The sequence below is a fragment of the Sciurus vulgaris genome, assembly GCF_902686455.1.
Source record: "Sciurus vulgaris genome assembly, chromosome: 15".
Classification (NCBI taxonomy): Eukaryota; Metazoa; Chordata; class Mammalia; order Rodentia; family Sciuridae; genus Sciurus; species Sciurus vulgaris.
This window is the reverse complement of record NC_136476.1, coordinates 10,693,440-10,714,170: the sequence shown is the minus strand read 5'-3', so window position 1 is coordinate 10,714,170 and position 20,731 is coordinate 10,693,440. Positions and strand designations below refer to the sequence as shown.

The following is a 20,731-nucleotide window of genomic DNA, read 5'->3' as shown; positions in this document are numbered from 1 at the left end:
ACATATATATGGTATATATATACCATATATTGATATATGGTATATATATACCATATATTGTTTTATATATATATATATATATGGTATATACCCTGAGGAAAGAAAAGCCTAGAAATCCCTTCATTGGTTTCTTACATTCCAACTTTGTAAAACTATTGATTTATAAGACTTTTTCTGAGTTTCCTGTGTTGGGCTGTGGTACTTAAGTTTTTTGGTACTGGTTTCATAAAGATGACCTTAATAACCTTTTATTTATTATTCATACATCTGGAAAAAGTTCTGTTTATTTCAGTAGTGACTTGTCACTTTAATGAAAAGAAAGTTGGAAGTAGGTTTACATTTATTTAAAGTCCTTCAGCAGTAAGAAGTTTTAAAATAATGTTATATTAACTAGTACATTTCACTGATATGGTCTTAAGTGTTTCATCATTCTTTAGTTTTTAGCCCTTAGAAGTAAAATATGAGCCCAGCATAGAAGTACCCACCTGTAATCCCAGCACTCAGGAGACTGAGGCAGGAGGATCACAAGTTCAAGGCCAGCCTCAGCAATTTAGCAGGACCCTGCCTCAAAATAAAATGTAAAATTGGGCTGGGGATGTGGCTCAGTGGTTAAACGCCCCTGGGTTCAATCCCTGATAACCGAAAAAAAAAAGAGAAAAAAAAAGAAGAAGAAGTAGTAAAATATGTTCTGTAATATTGTAATTGCCCTTTTCTATTTTTTTTTTTTTATGGCACAGTGAAATAATCTTGTCATGCTTCTTAGACAACAGATTGTAACTAGTTTTCCAGTTTTATTGAAAAAAATAAATGCTTTTATTGGAGAAAAATTAAACACTGAAAATTGCTCTGTTGCTTTATACCAGTATTTTCTTAGTAGAGATAGAGGACTGGACCAAAATATCTTTTATTCCTCATCATATATGTAGAAATTGAGCCCCCCTTTGAGATTCTAGTCAGGTGAACTGTTCTTTTGTTTATTAATGGCTGTATAATTAATTCGAACTTTAAAATGACATCTATTATGAAAGTCGAGTGAGAAGGCTATTTTCAAACATTGATTATATAATACCACATCTTTTCATATCCATTATATATTTCTAAATTTCTGCATGATCATTGTTTATGTGTAGTAAACAGGAAGGAAATTCTTCCCTAAGAGACTGATTGCCGTGAGGGATTCATTTTCACTTGTGTCTCCCTGACTCTTGAATAACACTGAAAAATGGCAGGAAAAAAACTGTGACGGTCCTAAAATTACACACACCATGATCATGGATATATAACCCAGATTTTTTTAAGCGTATGTAAATAAAATTAATTAGCACTCATGTTGAACATAGCTAAAACAGATGTAAGCCTAGAATAATATTGTTCACTTCTAGTATTTCTCATAAACAAGTCAAAATAAATTTCAAATCAGTCAGGATTTTATAAATTTTAGTTTTTGAAATTGTTCAGAACACTTTCTGATGCAAATCTGTTATTAAAACGTACAGCTGGCGTTGTAGATCTGTGACTAAGATATTAATATTCAGTATGAAAAACATGCTAATGTATTTATATCTCAAGGTCATATACACTAAAGAAAATGACTGATATAGAAGCTGCTAATTTGTCTTATTTAAATCCTATTATGAAATTTTGTATTAAACCTTACTTTGGTGATGGGGAAAGGACCATCTTCAAGCTTTAACTTTTTTCTTTTATAGATTTTCTTGCAAATGAATTTATAATAACCTCAAAATATTACAGGTCCTATGAGGTTTAAATAAAATTATGTTGTTTATACAGACTATTAATTTAGATCAAATAATGATTATGATGGATATATAAAACAACCGTCAGTTTAATTCACTAGTCTATCTTTGCTCCTTTGGGGTAAATGAAGATCAATTAGGATATTTAAACTGTTAATCTTTAATTTCAACAGATGAATGAGTATAAAATGGTTTAGAAAGGCCTGAATCAAAGAATAAAACACATAATTTCAAATAGATCTGTATTTGAGAACTAATTAGAATAATTAATGATTTGCATAGAGAGGTGTTTATGGTTTTGCTTGTTTTAAAATGGTAGAACATTTTTGTACCTGTTGTCTTTCAGTATAAATCCATTTCAGCAGTTACTCCATATCAACCAGTGAATATAGCAAGAATGTGTCTCCAAATACGTTTAAAAACTGTTTAATAATTCTGTAAAACTAGCTTTTAACATAGTCTCGTTCATTGTATATATAATTCTAAGCAATGAAACAGTAAAAGATTTCTACTAAGTGGCATTATATCATTTCTTAGCATTTTAGAGATCCTCAAACCTGTGAGCATTCAAAATATTATAGGTATTTGTGTTTTTTGAAAACAATCAGAATAGTCAGCTTTAGCTCAGTATTTTATGTGTGTAATTTTTACATTATAAATTATCATTTCTCAATAACCTTTTAAGTACCTTAAATCCTACAAAGATTTTTTAATATATTCAGGAAAGTTTGGACTTGTATGAATTTTTTAAGGTATGCTCATTAACGAGAAGTATAAGAAACTGTAGAAAATAAAAAAATTATCCTTTGTCTACTATTTGTGATATTTTCCTAATTTATTCACTCAGTTCTAATACAAGTATATGAATCATCACTTCATGTTTTTATTTTTTAACATTTTTATTTTGATGCATTATAACTACACATAATAGTGGAATTCATTGTGATATATTCATACCTGCATAAAATCTAATTGGTCAGTTTTATTCCTGAGTACCTTCCTTTTCCTTCCCCTCCTGTCTTCCTCCAGCATTCCCTTCCTCTACTTTAATGGTTTCCTCTTTGTTTTTATGAGATCCCTTTTACCCCCTTTTTTCTCTCTACCTTCCACATATGAGAGAAAACATATGACCCTTGACTTAATGAGACTGGCTTATTTCAGTTAGTGTGATGTTAGAAATCGAGTTATTACTTTTAAAGACTGAAAAAAAATCCCACTCATAGAATTATCCTTAATGTGAGAAGCTTAGCTTTTATTGCTGAAGCACATAAATGACCAAAACCTTTTCTTTATTTGTGCAGCTGACGTAGAAGCATTTTTCTTTTTCATTGAACATATTTTTACATTGTCTTTTTAAAAGTATTTCTTCCCCTTAAAAAATAAATCTTCCCTTAAAATGTGTGTGTGAATGTTTGTGTATGTATATAATGCCATGTCTGTTGTATATGAATATTGAGAGCCAAGTTGAACCATGAGGGTAGTATATTCTTTACTATTTCAGGAACTCTAATTTTTATCTGTGTTGTGTTTGAACCCTTTACAAAACTATCATAGTGGCCGTTATGTAAGTTCTAGAAGGGAGGCTGTTTTTGTTTGTTGTATATTTCTTTTCTTTCAGAAATTACAGATGTTTATAATTAGCTTCAGACACTGCCTTAATAACATTTGGAAGATAACCACCTTCAGCCGTCGTAGTCTTTCCTTTTACTTCAGGAGGAGAATTACAACTAATCGGGAAGAAAGGGCTTAAAATAGCAGTCAGATCACCATAGTAGTGCTGAACACTCTTCTCCTGGCTTCATCTGAAATTTTGAGTAAGTGGACAAGAACTAGGAGACAAGACTTAATGGATCTCACTCTTCATTTTGTAACTCTTCCTCTCCAGAAGGATACTTCTGAATGGGACAAGAAAATTGAAGAGAGCCAAATTTTGTTATCCAGGGAAATTAGAGGTCTTACTACCTTAGATAAAGCAGATCCCATGGGAAAAGAGATTACCTATTCAGTTTGGATAGAATTCTCATACTTAACTTATTAGTTTAGCAAATTCTCTTGGAGAGTCCTTGTCACATTATTTTATAAGGGCCAGACTTTTGAACATCTGATAGTGGTATGTCTCACTAAGTTTATTTTGGACCAATGGAATCCCACTTCAGACCTTCCAGTGTTATGTAAAAATAGTTTTGAATAAGACTGAAATTATGTTTTCTCTGGAGGTGATGGTTCAACTTAGGGGAGGTTCAGGTTTACTGTCACAAATTTAAAATGAATGTTTCTTTAATCCAGTAACTTGAATGAGACCAATTTAATTTCTAAATCTTTTTAGAAGTTTGTCATCATTGCATTTGTTGAATTGCTAAATATGTTAAGGAAAGATAAGTACTATTATAATAGAAATTCAGTACATCAAACATTTTAAAAGATCCTTTTATGTTGAACTCAGGTAGCATTCACTTGGGTCTTACCCTCTTTTTACCAAGGATATGTAAATAGAGCTAAAACTCATAGTAAGTATTCGTTTAGAAGGTCTTCCAGTCTTAACTAAGCTAAAGGTACTGAATTCTCACCCCAGACTTCCTCAACTCATGACTTCTCTATTGGCTTGATGGTGGTCTGCCTTGTAATTTCTCCCTGGTTTCTCTGAACAAACTCAAGAGATTGTTGGCATAAACTGAGTTTAGTAAAACTCATCCAGAAATATATGTGTGTGTGTGTGTGTGTGTGTGTGTGTGTGTGTGTGTGTGCGCTAAAGTAGTTGTTAGAATTCTAGACTTTGTATAAGTTATGATTTTTGTTGTTGCTGGCTAAATGTCCTGTGAAAGGATACATTCATTTGCTGAATTAAGTAATTCATTTTCATGGGCTTCTCTCATTCATCTAAAGAAAATTTAATGTCATCTATGAAAGGAAGCACCATGTTTTTTTTGTCTTATAAATTTAAATAATATTGATAGCCTAGTGACTTTTGGTGATAACTAATAAATTGTCTTAATGACAGTTTTTCAGTGAAAATTTACCACTGTAAAGAACTCTGTGGGGAAATATTGTAGAGAAAAATGCTTTTTATTTACTTTGTGGTGCTTCAAGTCAGAAGTAGTTGTGTGTGTTAGAGATCTCATGAAGATGCAGTGTTGGAATACAAATATGGGAAACTGGCTATTTTATGGACGTTAACTTTGCTGGAATAAGTTGCCAGGCTACTTTGAATTTTAAAATTGGCAAAATAATAAAATTATACTTTCATGTATGTGAGTGGATGTTTGCTGGCTTGATTTGTGAGAATTGTTTATATGAATACATATAAAAATATAATGCCATGCATTCCTTCACTCTAGAAGTGAAGGAATTCACTGTTAATTGTCTATCATAACATTTCCCAAGATATTAGGCTTCCCGTCTGGAAGTGAGTAGTCAATATTTCTGCTCATCCCTCACAAGCTTAATTCTAGTGAACTTTATTTTTATTGTTCAAATAATTGGGGATAAAATACATTCCACATTAGAGACCAACTCTGTAATGTGAAGATCTTCACAATTTTATTCCTGTTTGTTATTTAGGTGATACATGCAAGGTTGTAAGGAATTGTAGGAATCAAAAACACATAAGATATGACTCATCTCCAAAGAAGATCCTGACATTACATGAAATTTGAAACATTGCAAAACCTGTGGAATATCTGAATACATAATCCACTGAACTGTTAAAATGAGATTCCATGGCATCTCCTAGAATATATACACACTTGTCCCTTGGAATCTGTAGCAGATTAATTGCAAGACCTCCAAGGACACCCAAATCTGATGCTTAAGTACCTTAAATAAAATAACATAGTGTTGCACATAACCTAAGTATATCCTCCTATACACTTTAAATTGTCTCTAGATTACCTAGAATATCTAACACAATGTGAGTACTATGTAAATAATTGTCATACTGTATTCTTAGGGAATAGTGACCAAATTAAAAGTCTGTATACATTGAATACAGATGCAATTTTTAAAAGAATTTTTGACCCATGATTGTTTGAATCTACTGATGTTGCAGCCCACAGATAAAGAAGGCTGACTATAGTTTTTCTGTGCTTTTTTTTACGAAAAAAAATTTTTAAGATACAGCAATATCCTATGACTTACAGTCTGGATTCTTAAGCTAAGTTAGCCTCAAATTCTAGCCTTTTTTTTTTTTTTAAACTAGATTTATAGTCTATTATGCCTGTCTGATTTCAGTTCCAAATTGTAAAATGGAGATATTGTAGTACCTCTCTTGGTATTGTTAGGATTTAAACAAATGAGATAATATATGTAATTATTAATATCATGCCTAATAAGAACTATATTGTATTTTTATTGTTCCAGATGAATACCAGTTTATGCTAGTTTTGACCTCCATTGTATAAATTCTATATTCCTCATTTGTCTCTTCTTTGTCAAGATAAAAGCATCATTAAATTTCATCCTTTTTGTTTCCTTTCAAGGTTAGTAGAATAGTTATAATACCATGATAATTTCTGCACCTTAATTGGTAAACAGTTAAGTTCTTAGTGATGTGGACTGCACCTAATTATACAAAAACATTATTTTCAGGTATATGTAATATGGATCAATAAATGTTGATCACTTGGAGGGTACTGTTGGAACTGAGTAAGACTATTGTAGCTATGAACTTTTATTCCTGATGCACCCACTCTTTTTCTTCTAGAATGTATTGGGTAGGTTAATTGAAAGTCTGCTGTTGTTGGTGCAGTTACTCCACAAGCATAATTGTCATTTTGACAGGCTGTTTTGATTATGCTAATTGATAACAACTTATAATATGTAATAATGTCTTTCCTTTGCGTTTATGTCAAAGGATTATATTCAACTTTCTGGTCTAAGCTGTCAATATAACCTAGAGCTGTGTTTTATCTGACAATCAAGATAGCTCATTAACATGAAAGGAGAGGCTGGTAGGAGGATTAATCCCTCTCCAGATTGGATGACACAGATTTGATTTTTTTTTTTAAACTAACTGCCTTACAGTGTAAGGTAAATATCACTTCTTCATTCTTATTTACATTTATTCTATTACATATGAAATCATTAAGTTTTGAGATAATTGATTTCAACTATGTTTAATTATGAAGCTTGAGTGATACCCTCTTTTTCTTGGCCATGACACTCAAGTCTCAAATTTGAACTGAAATATGAAGACATTTTTTATCCCTAAGCTTTGAGCAAATTATTCTTCAGATTTTCCTTAGAAATAGATTCCTTTGAACAACTTGTCCAGTTACTTCTTAAATAATTGAAAAATGATAGCACTTGCCATTTTACGAGTAACTCTGAATATTGTTTTTACAAGTTTTTTATATTTTTAGTAGAGTCTATTCATAAACCTTTCCTCTTTCCCCATCATCTCCTAAATATTAAAATTAACCAATCTGTAAAAGCATTTATTATCTAGTAGATTTTCTCACTTGATAGCATTCATTGTTAATTCATCTTTCATCTAGATGAATTTCGTCTTCCTTTTATCCCCTATGGTATTGTCTACTATCTAAACTACTATCTCTATGAGACCCTTCCAGAAAAGTCAGATAGTGATCATATTTTCATAGTTTTTGCTAAACTATGTATTCTTATGCTTTACTCAGTTTTTTAAAATAAATTTCTAATGAAGGGATTAACACTTCATATGGCTCGGGATTTAAAGTTTTCCATGTTCATATTTTGCTTTGCTTTTTCAGAATTTTGCAATTTTATAACATGATGATTTGAGAGTATTAGAAATGTCATTTGTGATACTATCGTTTTTAACTTATGTTCTTTTTCTAATGTATTGGGGCTTATTTGTCAGGAAATGTGGTTATAAGTAAAAAGTAATTCTGACACTACTATCATCAAGCTCCTATTCTTTTTGTGTTTCTAAATGTGTGATTAATTTGATTTGGATTTATTTGCATTTAAAGTATCACTTCATTTACACCAAGTACCATATGCATACTTTTCAAAATGCCAGAGGAATCCTATTACCAATAATCATTTATTTTAATTCTTACCTAAACATTTTGACAAATATATGTAATGAGTGCAGCTTCTGTTGTGTAATTTGTTTGTTTCTTTTTGAAAATTTCCCACTCTCTGATGGGTAATTCACACATTCTTTTAAGGAATAAGGTAAAAAATATTTTTTCTTTAATGCAAAAGCATATAAAGAAGATTGACATTTCTAAAGTACTGGCTGTTGTTAATCCCTTCATATTTCAGCCAAATCTTGATATTTATGCAAAGGCCTTACATTGTGATTTCTAACCCTGATTTTGCTAATTCTTCATTTTCTAAATGATGTCATGGATTATTTTAATAGAAACATTTCATACCTAGCATCTGTTTGGGATAGAGAAATATAGAATATTAACATTAAACTTACTGGATACTGTTGATCTAGAAATATTCAGCTAACTTGAGCTGCCTTAAGAATCTCTCAGCAACTACCACCTTCTAGGATTATCAAAGACATTTAGTAGGTACCATGGGGGAAGTGTACCTGATACCTTAAGAGGAAACATCATGGTATAGTGAAAAGGCACTGGAACTAGAAGTAAAGAAGCCAATGTTCTGAACTTAAATTTGCAACTGACCCAAAGCAAGTCACTTAACTATAATCTTACCTAATCAGATAAGATTTTACGTGGATTGATTAAACACTTGATTTTCAGAAAAGGAAAAAATTGGTTTGAATGAACAGTAACATTCCTTTAAGGTCTGAAATTCCAAGGGATTTTTCTAAAATATATAATGGCGTTTTGAAAGGTATAGATCTTTCATATATAATGTACTTATAAAGTCAAATAATTAGGCAGAAAAATTGTGACCAAAAGCATGACATTTGTAGACTCTTTACAGTGTGACAGAAGATGAATTTGGCTAACAAACTATCACATTCTCTCCTATGCGTCTGTGGGTTTAGTTTCAGATATTTGGATTCCATTTATAATGCTGTTATTGCTCTATTTTCACATATGTAATAGAGACATGAGCAACATTTTGCTGTGCAATGTTATCTTTGATGTTATTCAAATATAGCTACTCTAATAACAAAGGGTACAATTTTTTATATTTCAAAGCACACTGCTATGATCATAATGTCTGTTCATTTTTTTAAGTGTTGCATTTAAGATTTTGGATGAATTTCAGAAAGCTTTGCATGAATTTTTTTTAGCTTTTTTTTAAAAAATGCCAAATGCTATTGTGACTATCGAAATTGGTTTAATTGCTGATAGGTACCGCTTAGATTTGTTTTGAAAATGAAAAGTGATGAAAGGTAGGGTCAACTGCAGTGCCCAAACTTAACATAGTATTAAAATAGAAGCTAGGTGCTTAAAGTTAAACAATGTCTTTTAGCTTATTTGAAGAATATGATCTTTTAAGGGCATATATAAACTCAGCTTTTATCAGGAGAGGTGTTCTTGAGGAAAGCAACTTGTATAGTCTTGATTATAAAATGTCAACATGTAGAACAAAGGAGAACATACTGTATAGTCTAATTTCTAATTAAAAAAATCACAATAAAAGGCTGTAAAATTAAAAATAAAAACTTCACTTCTGTCTCCACCATTGCCCTTCACAAGCCCAGAGATAAATACTCTCAACAGATCGGTGTGTACTCTTTCAGAAATTTCTGATGTTAATGCATTTCCCCATCGATTTCCTTCATACAGTCAGCTCAGTAATATAGTTTCTTTTTCACTTAGTATATCTTCTAACTTTTTCTGTATCTATACACAGATCTGTCTTTTTCTTTATTATGACTTTATAGGGTCCCATTATATGGGTGCCCCACAATTTATTTATTCAGCTCATTATTAATGAACATTTAGGTTTTTTTGCTTTTAACAACATTGCTATGAAGGTTCTTACATGTATATCTTGGCACATGTTGGTTAAGATAAATCCTAACAGTGGAATTGCTGACTTGGAATTGATTTATATTTTCTTGATTTTGAGTTAAGTTGAACATTTTCCTCTACTTAGTCAGATTTTGGTTTTTTGCCAAACTACCTATTCATATCTTTTAGACATGTTACTATTGGTTTACCCATTTTTTCTCTCATAGTTTATTCAAATGAATAGACTTCTCTAATTATGAAATATCTCTCTGTATTAACAAATATTTTCCCTAATTTTCCTTTGATTTTTGTGTTCTTTGCATATTTGATTATTGTTTTTCCATTCAGTAGTGTTTAATTTATATGTTCTTACCAATCTTTTTTGTTAGATTTTATGGACTTAGTTTTATTGAGGCCTTTCCTGTTGTAAGATTCTTAAAATGTTACTTTTACAGTATTTTTATAGTTCTTTTATATACTTAACTCATTGAGCCATATAGGATTTAGTATAAAGAAAAAAGGATACAGCTTCAGCCAGCAAGTTGTCTAAAACCATTTATTTGATAATGTATACTCTTACCCACTAATCTGAAAGGCTGTTGATGTCACAAATTCCTATATTCAGATAAAAAGATTTTTATAAAATTTCATATGCATATTAGTCAGTTCCTATAATTTGTATTCTTTCCATTGATATATCATTGTAAACTTTCACCAGCACCAAGCTGTTTCATTACTGCAACTGTACAAATTTATATTAATGATTGTTAGGGTATTGTTCTTATTTTATAATTTAATTGATGTCATATTTTTCTTTCTACATAAATTTTATTATAATTTTGCCCAATCACTTCTCTTCCCTCTCCCACCCCGCCAATCCTCCCAAAATCACCATCTTGGGACCACTTTGAAAGAGTATATGTGTGTGTGTATAAAGGTGAAAGGGAATATAATAATATCTTTATTATAACAACTTTTTATATCCATGAATAAAGCATGGATTTTCATTTTTGAAAATTCATTTATCCCCCTTAGGAAAGTGTTATAGTTTCTATCACATAACTTCTGCATCTGTTTTGTAAAATATACATATAAGTATCTTTTTTATCATATAAAATTTTTTTTCCTTTCATTTCCAAATTGATTACTGGGTTTTATGTATTGGGCTTCCCAGATATATTGTCATCTACAAATAACTTCTTCCCTGCCTCTCTAATATTTGAGGCTTCTTTCTCTTATATTTTCTTAAAACATGGTCCATTTCACCTGGTTTTTCACATTTATTTGCATAATTTATAAATTAATTCTTACTAATGTCTTCTAAATCTGTGCCTGTGTCCCCTTTTCATTTCTGATATATTTGTGTTTAATTGCCTTACCTATTAAATAGTAAATGTTTCCTTAATATTTTGTAATCTTTTAAGTTAGAAACTTCTTCCATGCAAGTAATCTGCATGCCTTATCATGCTGTTTTAGTTTCTTATTTATTTCTGTCTCCAATAAAAATGAAACCATTCTATCTACCTTCTATATCAAGACAATAATGAAATCTCAACTTTCTTCTAAGCTAAATAATTGTCTTTTTTTTTTTTTTTTTAAGATACATCTTCAGGGAACACAATTTTCTAAACTCATATCCTCTTGAAATTTCTTGAAGACTTCTAACATTTTGCCTGAATTCTTAACATGCCTTTTTTGAGGGATCTTGGTCACAATTACATTGCTAACCTTTCAAAACAGTCTAGCCTGCTGTGTTTTAAATAGACAAAATAATTATTATCAGACCCAATTATATTGAAAACAAATAAAAAATTATTTTTATGGTGGTTTTTTCATTTTCTGGAGCAAATAATGCTTAACAGTTAATATTGTAGATAGACAATCTTTAAGCAGTCTTGAAAACAAATTTAAAAAGTGTTACATACGCTAAATAGGCCTCAGGGTTTCCTGTTTGTCTAGAAACTCTGCTCCTCATTTTTTAATGAGTTCTGAGATTGGCAAAGAAAAGTATGTTTATAAAGCAGATAGGGAATTTCCAGGAAAGAAACAAAGTGGGGGCTAGTAGTAATTTATGTGATGTACGTATTTACGGGTTTATACAAGTTTTATATAGATGTAATCTAATACTAATATATTTTCTGAGATAAAATTACTACACTAGTTTAATACCTCATTAGATTGGCTTATAACTATTTTTTAAAACCTACCTATTTAAAACCTATTTAAAGATTGGCATTGCTGTAGCCAGTCTTAAAGCAGTGCAGCAAATGCTTTTAAAGAGGAAACAAATGATTTGTTGAATGTTTGAATTTTCTGATATGTGTGATTTTCCCCCATTGAGAAATGGTTTTTGAAGGATTGTAACATATTATGGAATATTATCAGTTTTTTTCACTCACTTTTTTTTAGGTCATGGAAAATGGAAGATTTGCAAAATACAAATATTTTACTCATGTCATGATCAATAAAACAGATATGTTCATGATAACTAGAAGGTAACTTGCTTGCTTTCTCCATTGTAATTAGATAATGGGTTAACTGACAGTCACTTGTTATACATCTTTTGTTCCATGTAGTCATGCTGATTCCTGCTAACTCTAGTCCTCTTGCTCTATAAGACTGGTTTCCTAAGACATTTATATAAATTCCTGTTTATCTTTGTGCATATATAAATAGCTACACATAGCTGTAAACATAACTTTAAATTAGATACTTGAGGATTTGCTTCAATCAGTTTATTGTATGCAGAAATTCTATAAAACTATCTTCTCAGAGATAAACTTCCCTTCCCCTGAAATAGTACATAATTTCAGGTTACCATAAAAGTCAACAGTCCTGTGACTGTATCTATTCATTGCAATGTAGAGACCCAGTCACGTAAGTTAATGTACAAATGGAAATAGATAACATTTTTTTGTGGATACTCCTGCCTACAGTGACATCTTCAAATAGAACTATAGACAGTGGAAGGGTACTTACAAAAATACACAGTGGCATAGCCTCTGGACACAGTTGGACATGTACTTGAACACCAAGTTTGTGCCAGCAACCACTATAATCTAGGAATAGTGAAAGTGAAGAAGAGAGTAAGAAGATTGAGGTGAGAGACATAAAACCAGATTAGCTTTCTCCTGCATTTCCACCAGGAGCCAGCTATTCCTTTAACTCAGTCCCTTAACTGGAAAGTAAGTATATTTATTTAAAAGAAAACTCTGATTGACCAAAAATTGATGTGTCAACCAGAAAGAGAAATTGGGGAAGAAATATCTTTGAAGGAAGGATTAAATAGAATTATTTTAAACAATGCATTTTTATTTCTTGATTTCTCCTAAAATGGGAAAACAAAAAATGAAAAGCCACCCTGGGCATGGTGGTACATAAGTCCCAGGGGCTGGGGAGGCTGAGGCAGGAGGATCACCATTTTAAAGCCAGCTTCAGCAACTTAGCTACTTTGCGAAACCTGGTCTCAAAACAAAAACTAAAAAGAGCTGGGGATGTGACTCAATGGTTAAGTACCCCTGGGTTCAATTCCTGTTACAAAAAAATGAAAAGCCCAAGATGATGCTTTTTGAAATTTCCTTCTAAAATTGATAACAATAGGACTTGATTTGCTTGTGAAAAACCCAAGGTTTCTCAGCATGTCAGTGCTGTTTAATGTAGTTAGAAAAGTCTTTCTTATATCAGTTGGGAAATATATTACAAGAGTCTTAGTGATATAAAACATTTGTTCTCAAGTGCTATTTACATCAAAGTTGTCCCAAACTATTGACTGATAATTGGTTCTATAAATGTTTTCTATTTCTTGCATTTTCTATTTCTCATGTGCTTGTCTTTATAAGTGCTTTAGTTTTTCTCATTATGCTTTCAATTTCCTGCTAAGCATTCTTTAGTTGCATCCACCCAAATTTGTATATTTTCATTCTGTTCAAAATATTTTCTAATTTCCTTTGAGATTATTCGATTCCCTGGCTTTAGAAATGTCTTGAATTCTGAGCATTTGGAAATATTCTTGAAATGGTCTGATATTTTTCTAGTTCAGTTCTATTGTGATCTGAGAATATAATTTTGTGGTTTAAGTTCTTTTAAATTCATTAAAGATTTTTTATGACGCAGAATATGGTTTTATCTGGGGAAATGGTTCATGTGCACTTACAGACAATGTGTATTGCATTTAAGTGCCTCCATTTTTAAAGTAGATTCTTTGCTTTCTTCCCTTTGCTCCTCTTTCCCCTCCCTCAGTGGTGTATTGTTTGTAACAAAGGGAGCATTTGGACAACTTACATGTGAGTGGCAGTATAGTTTTGATGAATTTACCAAAGAGCCTTTCATTATTCATGGGAGAAGACTGCGCATTGAAGCAAAGGTATACTGACTGTATTTTTTAAAAATTTGTAGCTGAAAATATGCATTGTAACAGTCCTCTTTACTTTTTTAATGTTTCTGCCTCTTTTATAAATGTTCTTTTTCTTGGTGTGGTTTTCCTAAAACTGCTACTTGGGCTTAAAAAAAGGGGTGGGGGGAGGCCAAGGGAAAAAGTTCTACTTTCTGTGCTATTATATTGACAACAACATTCCTAGTCCCTTATTTCACACACAGGAACAGAATCCCAACTAAGTATGAAATAATGGATGGTGGCTATTAGCCTCTGCTCTAAACCATGGTTTTCCTGGTTTTGTTTCCTGTCTTTTTCCCTTTCCAAAGATAACAGTTTCCCTTATTTCCGTGATTTCTTCCCTTTTTCCCTTTTTTTGAGACCTGTGTCAGCAAATAACTGTTCTGTTTTAGATAGAAGAAACTGATTTCTTATGGAGTCTGTATTTGCGTGAATTTTTTAATTATTTAAAGAAATTGCTAGACTAGTAAAACCTCCCATCTTCTTCTATGACATTGTACATCCTGGTCCTTAGTAGTATCACTTTTCTTTCTTATTTGTCCCTCAGATGGTTAATATCTGCTACTAGACAGTTTTCCCCAACCAATACCAAACAATATTAAAGGAGCATGAACAGTAGAGGATTAGGATCTAGGTCCCACCCTTATTACTTTGATTCTAAACTGCATTCTTATTTCATGACTGGTTTAAAATGTCACACACATGCACATACCCATACAACTTGTTTGTATATGTGTGCATACACATGTGTATCTTTTTGAGGTGGGCTCCATCAGGATTTGCACAGCCACATATCAAGAACTGAGGAATTATTTGAGAAGAAAATATAGTAGATATCCTTCTCATTTTCTTTGTAACCTTTTGTGGCCTTAACAATTGAAATCTCACCATAAGCCTTTTAACTTGGGTTTATTGATAATGTGTGAGAATGTAGCCTTTTTTCTATTTGTTTTGATTCTTCTCTGTTATCCATTCTTGGCTTTTTAAAGGTGCATATTTGTGTAAAGTGGACACTTTAAGCATAGGCTAATAAATTTGTCTGGCATTTCTTTATTGTATTTCTGCAACTGGATTTTTAATGATGTTACATATTCTGTTTATAGGAACGGGTGAAGTCTGTATTCCATGCCAAAGAGTTTGGAAAAATAATTAACTTCAAGACCCCAGAGGATGCAAGGGTAAATATAATGAATCTTTTACTTAACCTAGGTAGGAGCTTTTCACATTAAAACCATTATGTTAAAAAAAAAAAAAAAAAAAAAAAAGCAGATAAATTTTGTTTGGGATTTTTGTTTTGTTTTTGTTTTGACAGTTTTTAGTATGTGACTCAATAGTATTTCCCCCAAACATTTTTCACTTCATTTAACACTCCTGTTTGCTTCTCAAATCAAAATGCTCTTTTAAATCCTAACTATACTATATTTTAAAATGTCAAAAACAAACGAAATTATTTCATTCTGGTGTTGAGGTCTCAGTTCCAGCAGAAAAAGTATAGCCCCATACATAGCAGTAGAAAAATCGACCATATGTGATTTAACCACAAAATGAAAACAAAGAAAACCACTACTATAACATGGCACATGGCAAACAGAGCCAAATCTATAGTCAGAAAATCTGTTTTTGAATACTGGTTCTGTTCCTTCTTAATGATAGTACCTTAAAGGAAGTCAGTCAGGCTTAGTTTCCTGGAGATAGGAATGATGTGAACTGACAAGTACTATACATACTTCAGGGATTATGGCACTTAAAATAATGTACGCTGTCAAGAAAATGAAGACTGTGAACCAATTATCTGAACCTCATTGATTGTAGCTAAGATGCTGTTCCTGACACATTACACCTAATACGTTGGGAAATTTACAATATGAGCACCTGGCTCCTTTATTAATCCCTGGGCCTCTGCCTGACTCAGTACAGGTACCTGGCCTCCTGGCTGGGTATGACTGTTTCCAGTTAAGTGGCACATCTGATCCCAAATGAGGGATTCCCAAACCACCACTCTCAGTAAGCACAAACCAGTTAGCATGTGCTGTGCAATTTTACTAGACATTGTATATTAGACAACATTGGCACACTAATAGTAGAAATTGGGAATAAGTTACATGGAAATAGGAATAAAGCAACTGGAGCCTTAATATGTATGTCACTTGGAACAAGGAGACAAAATGAAGCACCATAACAGCATGATTTCTGGGCCACCATTTTTCATGTTGCTGAAGAACATCACCACTTATTTCAGTTTTTCTGTATAAATTCTCCTTTTACCATGTGACTCTTATCTCATAGAATTTAATTCTGCTCTTCCAGAAAAATTCACAGAAAGCTACTGAGCTCAGTTCTCTTTTCTCCATTTATGTTAGGGCTATTCCCACTAGGTGGTTCTTAATGTAAAGAGGCACAGCCATCTCTGCCAAACTTTTTTTGTCTCCTTCTTCTCTGAGGAAATACTGTTTATTTTTTAAATTTACATTTTAACTGACACATTAAAAAACATGTACATATTATTGGGTTACCATGGAAACGTTCCATATACATTGTGCAGTGTTTAAATCCTCAAACATTTATAATTTTTTACAGCCAAAATCCTTTTTTTTTTTTTTTTTTTTTTTTGAGTCGGGGGTTTACTAGGGATTGAACTCAGGAGCACTTGACCACTGAGCCACATCCCCTACCCTATTTTGTATCTTATTTAGAGACAGGGTCTCACTGTGTTGCTTAGCACCTTGCTTTCTCTGAGACTGGTTTTGAATTCTCAATCCTCCTGTCTCAGCCTTCTGAGCCAGTGGAATTATAGGCATGCACCACTATGCCTGACCAAAATTCTTCCTTCCAGCCGTTTAAAATGTATAGTACATTATTGCCATTGGTGGTTACCTAACTGGGCAGTAACACAGGAGGCTTCACACACCTATCTGTAAATTAGTACTCATCAATCAGGGTTTCCCCATTCCTCCTCACCGCTATTATTCACCATTCCGTTCTCAATTTCTATTATATCTGTATTTTTTTAGGTTACCCATATGAGTGAGATCATATGCTACTTCTCTTTTTTTGTGCCTGTTTTTACACTTGATATAATACTCTACAGTTCTGTACATGTTGTTGCAAATGACAGGATTTCCTTTTTCTTTTAACAGCTGAAGAGTATTCCGTGTATAAATGTACATTTTCTTTGTTCTTTCAACAACTGATCATTTTCATTTTCTTGACTAGTATGAATAATACTCCAGTTAACACAGGAAGCAGGTATCTTCAAGATCCTGATTTCATTTCCTTTGCATATATATACCAAGGAGTGATATTACTGGGTCATAGGGTAGATCTATATTTAATTTATTGAGGAGCCTCTGTGCTTTCCATAATGACTGCACCAAGTTACGTTCCCACCAGTAGTTTACAATTTCCCTTTTCTCTGCATCTTCAGTAGCACTTGTTACGTTCAGTCTTTTTTATAATAACCATTAATATTGCAAGTGAAGTGATATTTCATTTTGTTTTTATTTGTGCTTCCCTGATGATTAGTGATATTGAACCTGTTTTCATGAGTTTTTTTTTTTTTTTTTTTTTTTTGGCTGTTTATGTCTTTTTTTTAATTAAAGCTTTATAGTTACACATAGTAGTAGGGCTTATCCCAACAAACTCATATAGCCATGAAAATCCATTTTAGTATTGATCCCCCTGCTTTTACCTCCCACATTTTATCTCCCCATCCTTCCTGTCCTCTCCCATTCCCCTTCCTATAATCTACTAGACTTCCTTTGATTATCCATTACTTTTTTTTAAATTTATTTTTATTGTAAACAAATGAGGTACATCTTGTTTCTGTTTGTACATGAAGTAAAGGCATACCATTTGTGTAATCATACATCTACATAGGGTAATGGTGTTTAATTCATTGTTATTTTTTTCCTTCCCCCCCTTCCCTCCCACCCCTCTTCTCCCTCTATACAGTCCCTCCTTCCTCCATTCTTGCCCTCCTCTAATCCCCCATTATGTGTCATCATCCGCTTATCAGCGAGATCATTCGTCCTTTGGTTTTTTTGACATTGGCTTATCTCACTTAGCATGATATTCTCCAATTTCATCCATTTGCCAGCAAATGCCATAATTTTATTATTCTTTATAACGAGTAATATATTTCATTGTATATATATACCACAGTTTCTTTGTCCATTCATCAATTGAAGGACATCTAGTTTGGTTCCACAATCTGGCTATGGTGAATTGAGCAGCTATGAACATTGATGTGGCTGTATCTCTGTAGTATGCAGATTTTAAGTCCTTTGGGTGTAGGCCAAGGAGTGGGATAGCTGGGTCAAATGGTGGTTCCATTCCAAGCTTTCTGAGGAATCTCCACACTGCTTTCCAGAGCAGCTACGCTAATTTGCAACCCCACCCCATTACTTATTTTTGATTGGTTCTTTATGTTATCCTACCTTACCAACCCCATTCCTTTATTTTACTATAGCTTCCGCTATGAGAAAAAACATTTGACCTTTGAATTTTTGAGTTTCTTATTTCAACTAGCCTGATATTCTCCATTTCCATCCATTTACTGGCAAATACCATAATGTCATTCTTTTTATGGCTCAGTAGAACTCCACTATATATATATATGTATATATACACCACAATTTCTTAATCCATTCATCTATTGACAGGAATCTGGATGATTGCATAATTTAGCTATTATGAATTGTACAGCTGTAAACATTGTTGTGGCAATACTGCTGTAGTATGCTGATTTTAGATCTTTTGGAGAAATAACAAGGAGTGGGATAGCTGGATCATACAGTGGTTCCATCCCTAGTTTTTTGAGGAGCCTCCATACTGCTTTCCAGAGTGTATGTACTACTCTGCAGTCCTGTCAATAATGTACAAGTGTACCTTTTCCCCCACAACCTTACCAGAATTTATTACTGTCTGTATTCTTCATTGTTGCCATTTTGACTGAAGTGAGATGGAACTGAGTGTAGATTTGATTTGCATTTCCCTGATTGCTAGATGTTGAACATTTTTTCATATACTTTTGGCCATTTGTGTTTCTTTTGAGATGCTTCTCTTTAGAACTTTTGCCCATTTATTGATAGGGTTATTTGATTTTTTGGTGTTAAGTTTTTAGAAATCATTTTGAGTATATTTTGGGCATTAATCCCCTATCAGAGGAGTAGCTGGCCAAGATTTTTGTCCATCCCGTAGGCCCTCTTTTCATGCTCTTAATCATTTTCTTTACTGTGCAGAAGCTTTTTAGTTTGATGGCATCCCACTTACTAATTCTCATTTTATTTTTTGTACTTTGGGGATTTATTAAGGAAGTCGGTGCCAGCACCTCTGTGATGGAGTGTTGACCCTATGTTTTCTTCTAGCAGTTGTAAAGTTTCTGGCTTAACTCCCAAGTCTTTGATCCATTTCCTTTGAGTTTTGTTCACGGTGAGAGATAGGGGTCTAGCTTCATTTTTCTACATAGAGCTAATCCTGTTTTCCCTGTACCAGTTGTTAAAAAGGCTGTCTTTTCTCCAAAATATATTTTTTGCACCTTTGTTAAATACCACATGACTGTAGGAATGTGGATTTGTCTCTGTGTCTTCTGTTCATGTGTATCTTGATGCCAGTCTATGCTCTTTTTGTTACTATATCTCTGTAGTATAATTTCCCATCAGGTATTGTTATGCCTCGTACTTTGCTTTTCTTGCTTAGTATGGCTTTGGTTATTCTGGGTCTCTTATTCTTCCAAATGAATTTAAGAATCATTTTTTCTAATTCTGTGAAGAATGCCATTGGTATTTTGATGGGGATTGCATTGAATCTGTATATTGCTTTTGGGAATATGGTCACTTTGACAATATTAATTCTGCCTATCCAAAAACATGGGATATCTTTTCATCTTCTAAGGTCTTCTTCAGTTTCTTTCTTCAGTGTTCTATAATTTTCATTGTAGAACCATTTTACCTCCTTGTTTAGAATAATTCCCAAGTATTTTATGTTTTTTGAGGTTATTGTGAATGGGATGTTTTTCCTTATATTCTTAGGAAACATTGATTCAGCTGAATCACTGTTGGAGTATGAGAAAGCTAATGATCTATAGGTGTTGATCATGTATCCCATTACTTTGCTAAATTCATTTGTAAGCTCCAGAAGTCTTCTGGTGGTGTTTTTGGGTCTTCTAGGTATAGGATCGCATTATCGGCAAACAGAGATAGTTTGACCTCTTCTTTGCTATTTGTATCCCTTTGATTTCCTTTTCTTGCCTTATCTCTCTGGCTGATGTTTCAAGAACTGTATTGAATAAGAGTGGTGAGAATGGACAGCCTTGTCTTATTCCTGATTTTAGAGGAAATGATTTTAGTTTCTCTGCATTCAGCCTGACTTTGGCTTTGGGTTTGTCACAAATGGCCTTTACGATATTGGTCCCTAGCTTCTTCAGCATTATTGACATGAATGAGTGCTGGAGTTTATCAAAGGCCTGCCCTGCATCTATTGAGATGATCATGTGATTCTTATCATTAATTCTCTTTAAGTGACAAATTACATTTATTGGTTTGCATATAGTGAACCAGCCTTGCATCCTAGGAATGAAATTCACTTGATCAGAGTGTATTGTCTTTTTGATGTGTTTTTGAATAGAGTTTGTGTTTCTTCTTTTGCAAAGTTTCTCTTTAGTTCTTTTGCCTATGTACAGATTGGGATATTTGGGTTTTGTGTTTGGGTTTTTT

General features: G+C 32.7%; 1 protein-coding gene across 3 annotated transcripts in view; it reads left to right on the top strand.

The window, feature by feature from the left end:
• VPS13A (vacuolar protein sorting 13 homolog A) overlaps positions 1-20,731 on the top strand; it is a 250,147-nt gene that overhangs the window by 204,546 nt on the left and 24,870 nt on the right. For all 3 annotated transcript variants that reach the window (XM_079112077.1, XM_079112076.1, XM_079112082.1), the window contains 3 exons: positions 12,035-12,120; positions 13,865-13,988; positions 15,122-15,196. In XM_079112077.1, coding sequence (XP_078968203.1) covers positions 12,035-12,120; positions 13,865-13,988; positions 15,122-15,196 — 285 coding nt within the window. The remainder of the gene's footprint in view (positions 1-12,034; positions 12,121-13,864; positions 13,989-15,121; positions 15,197-20,731) is intronic.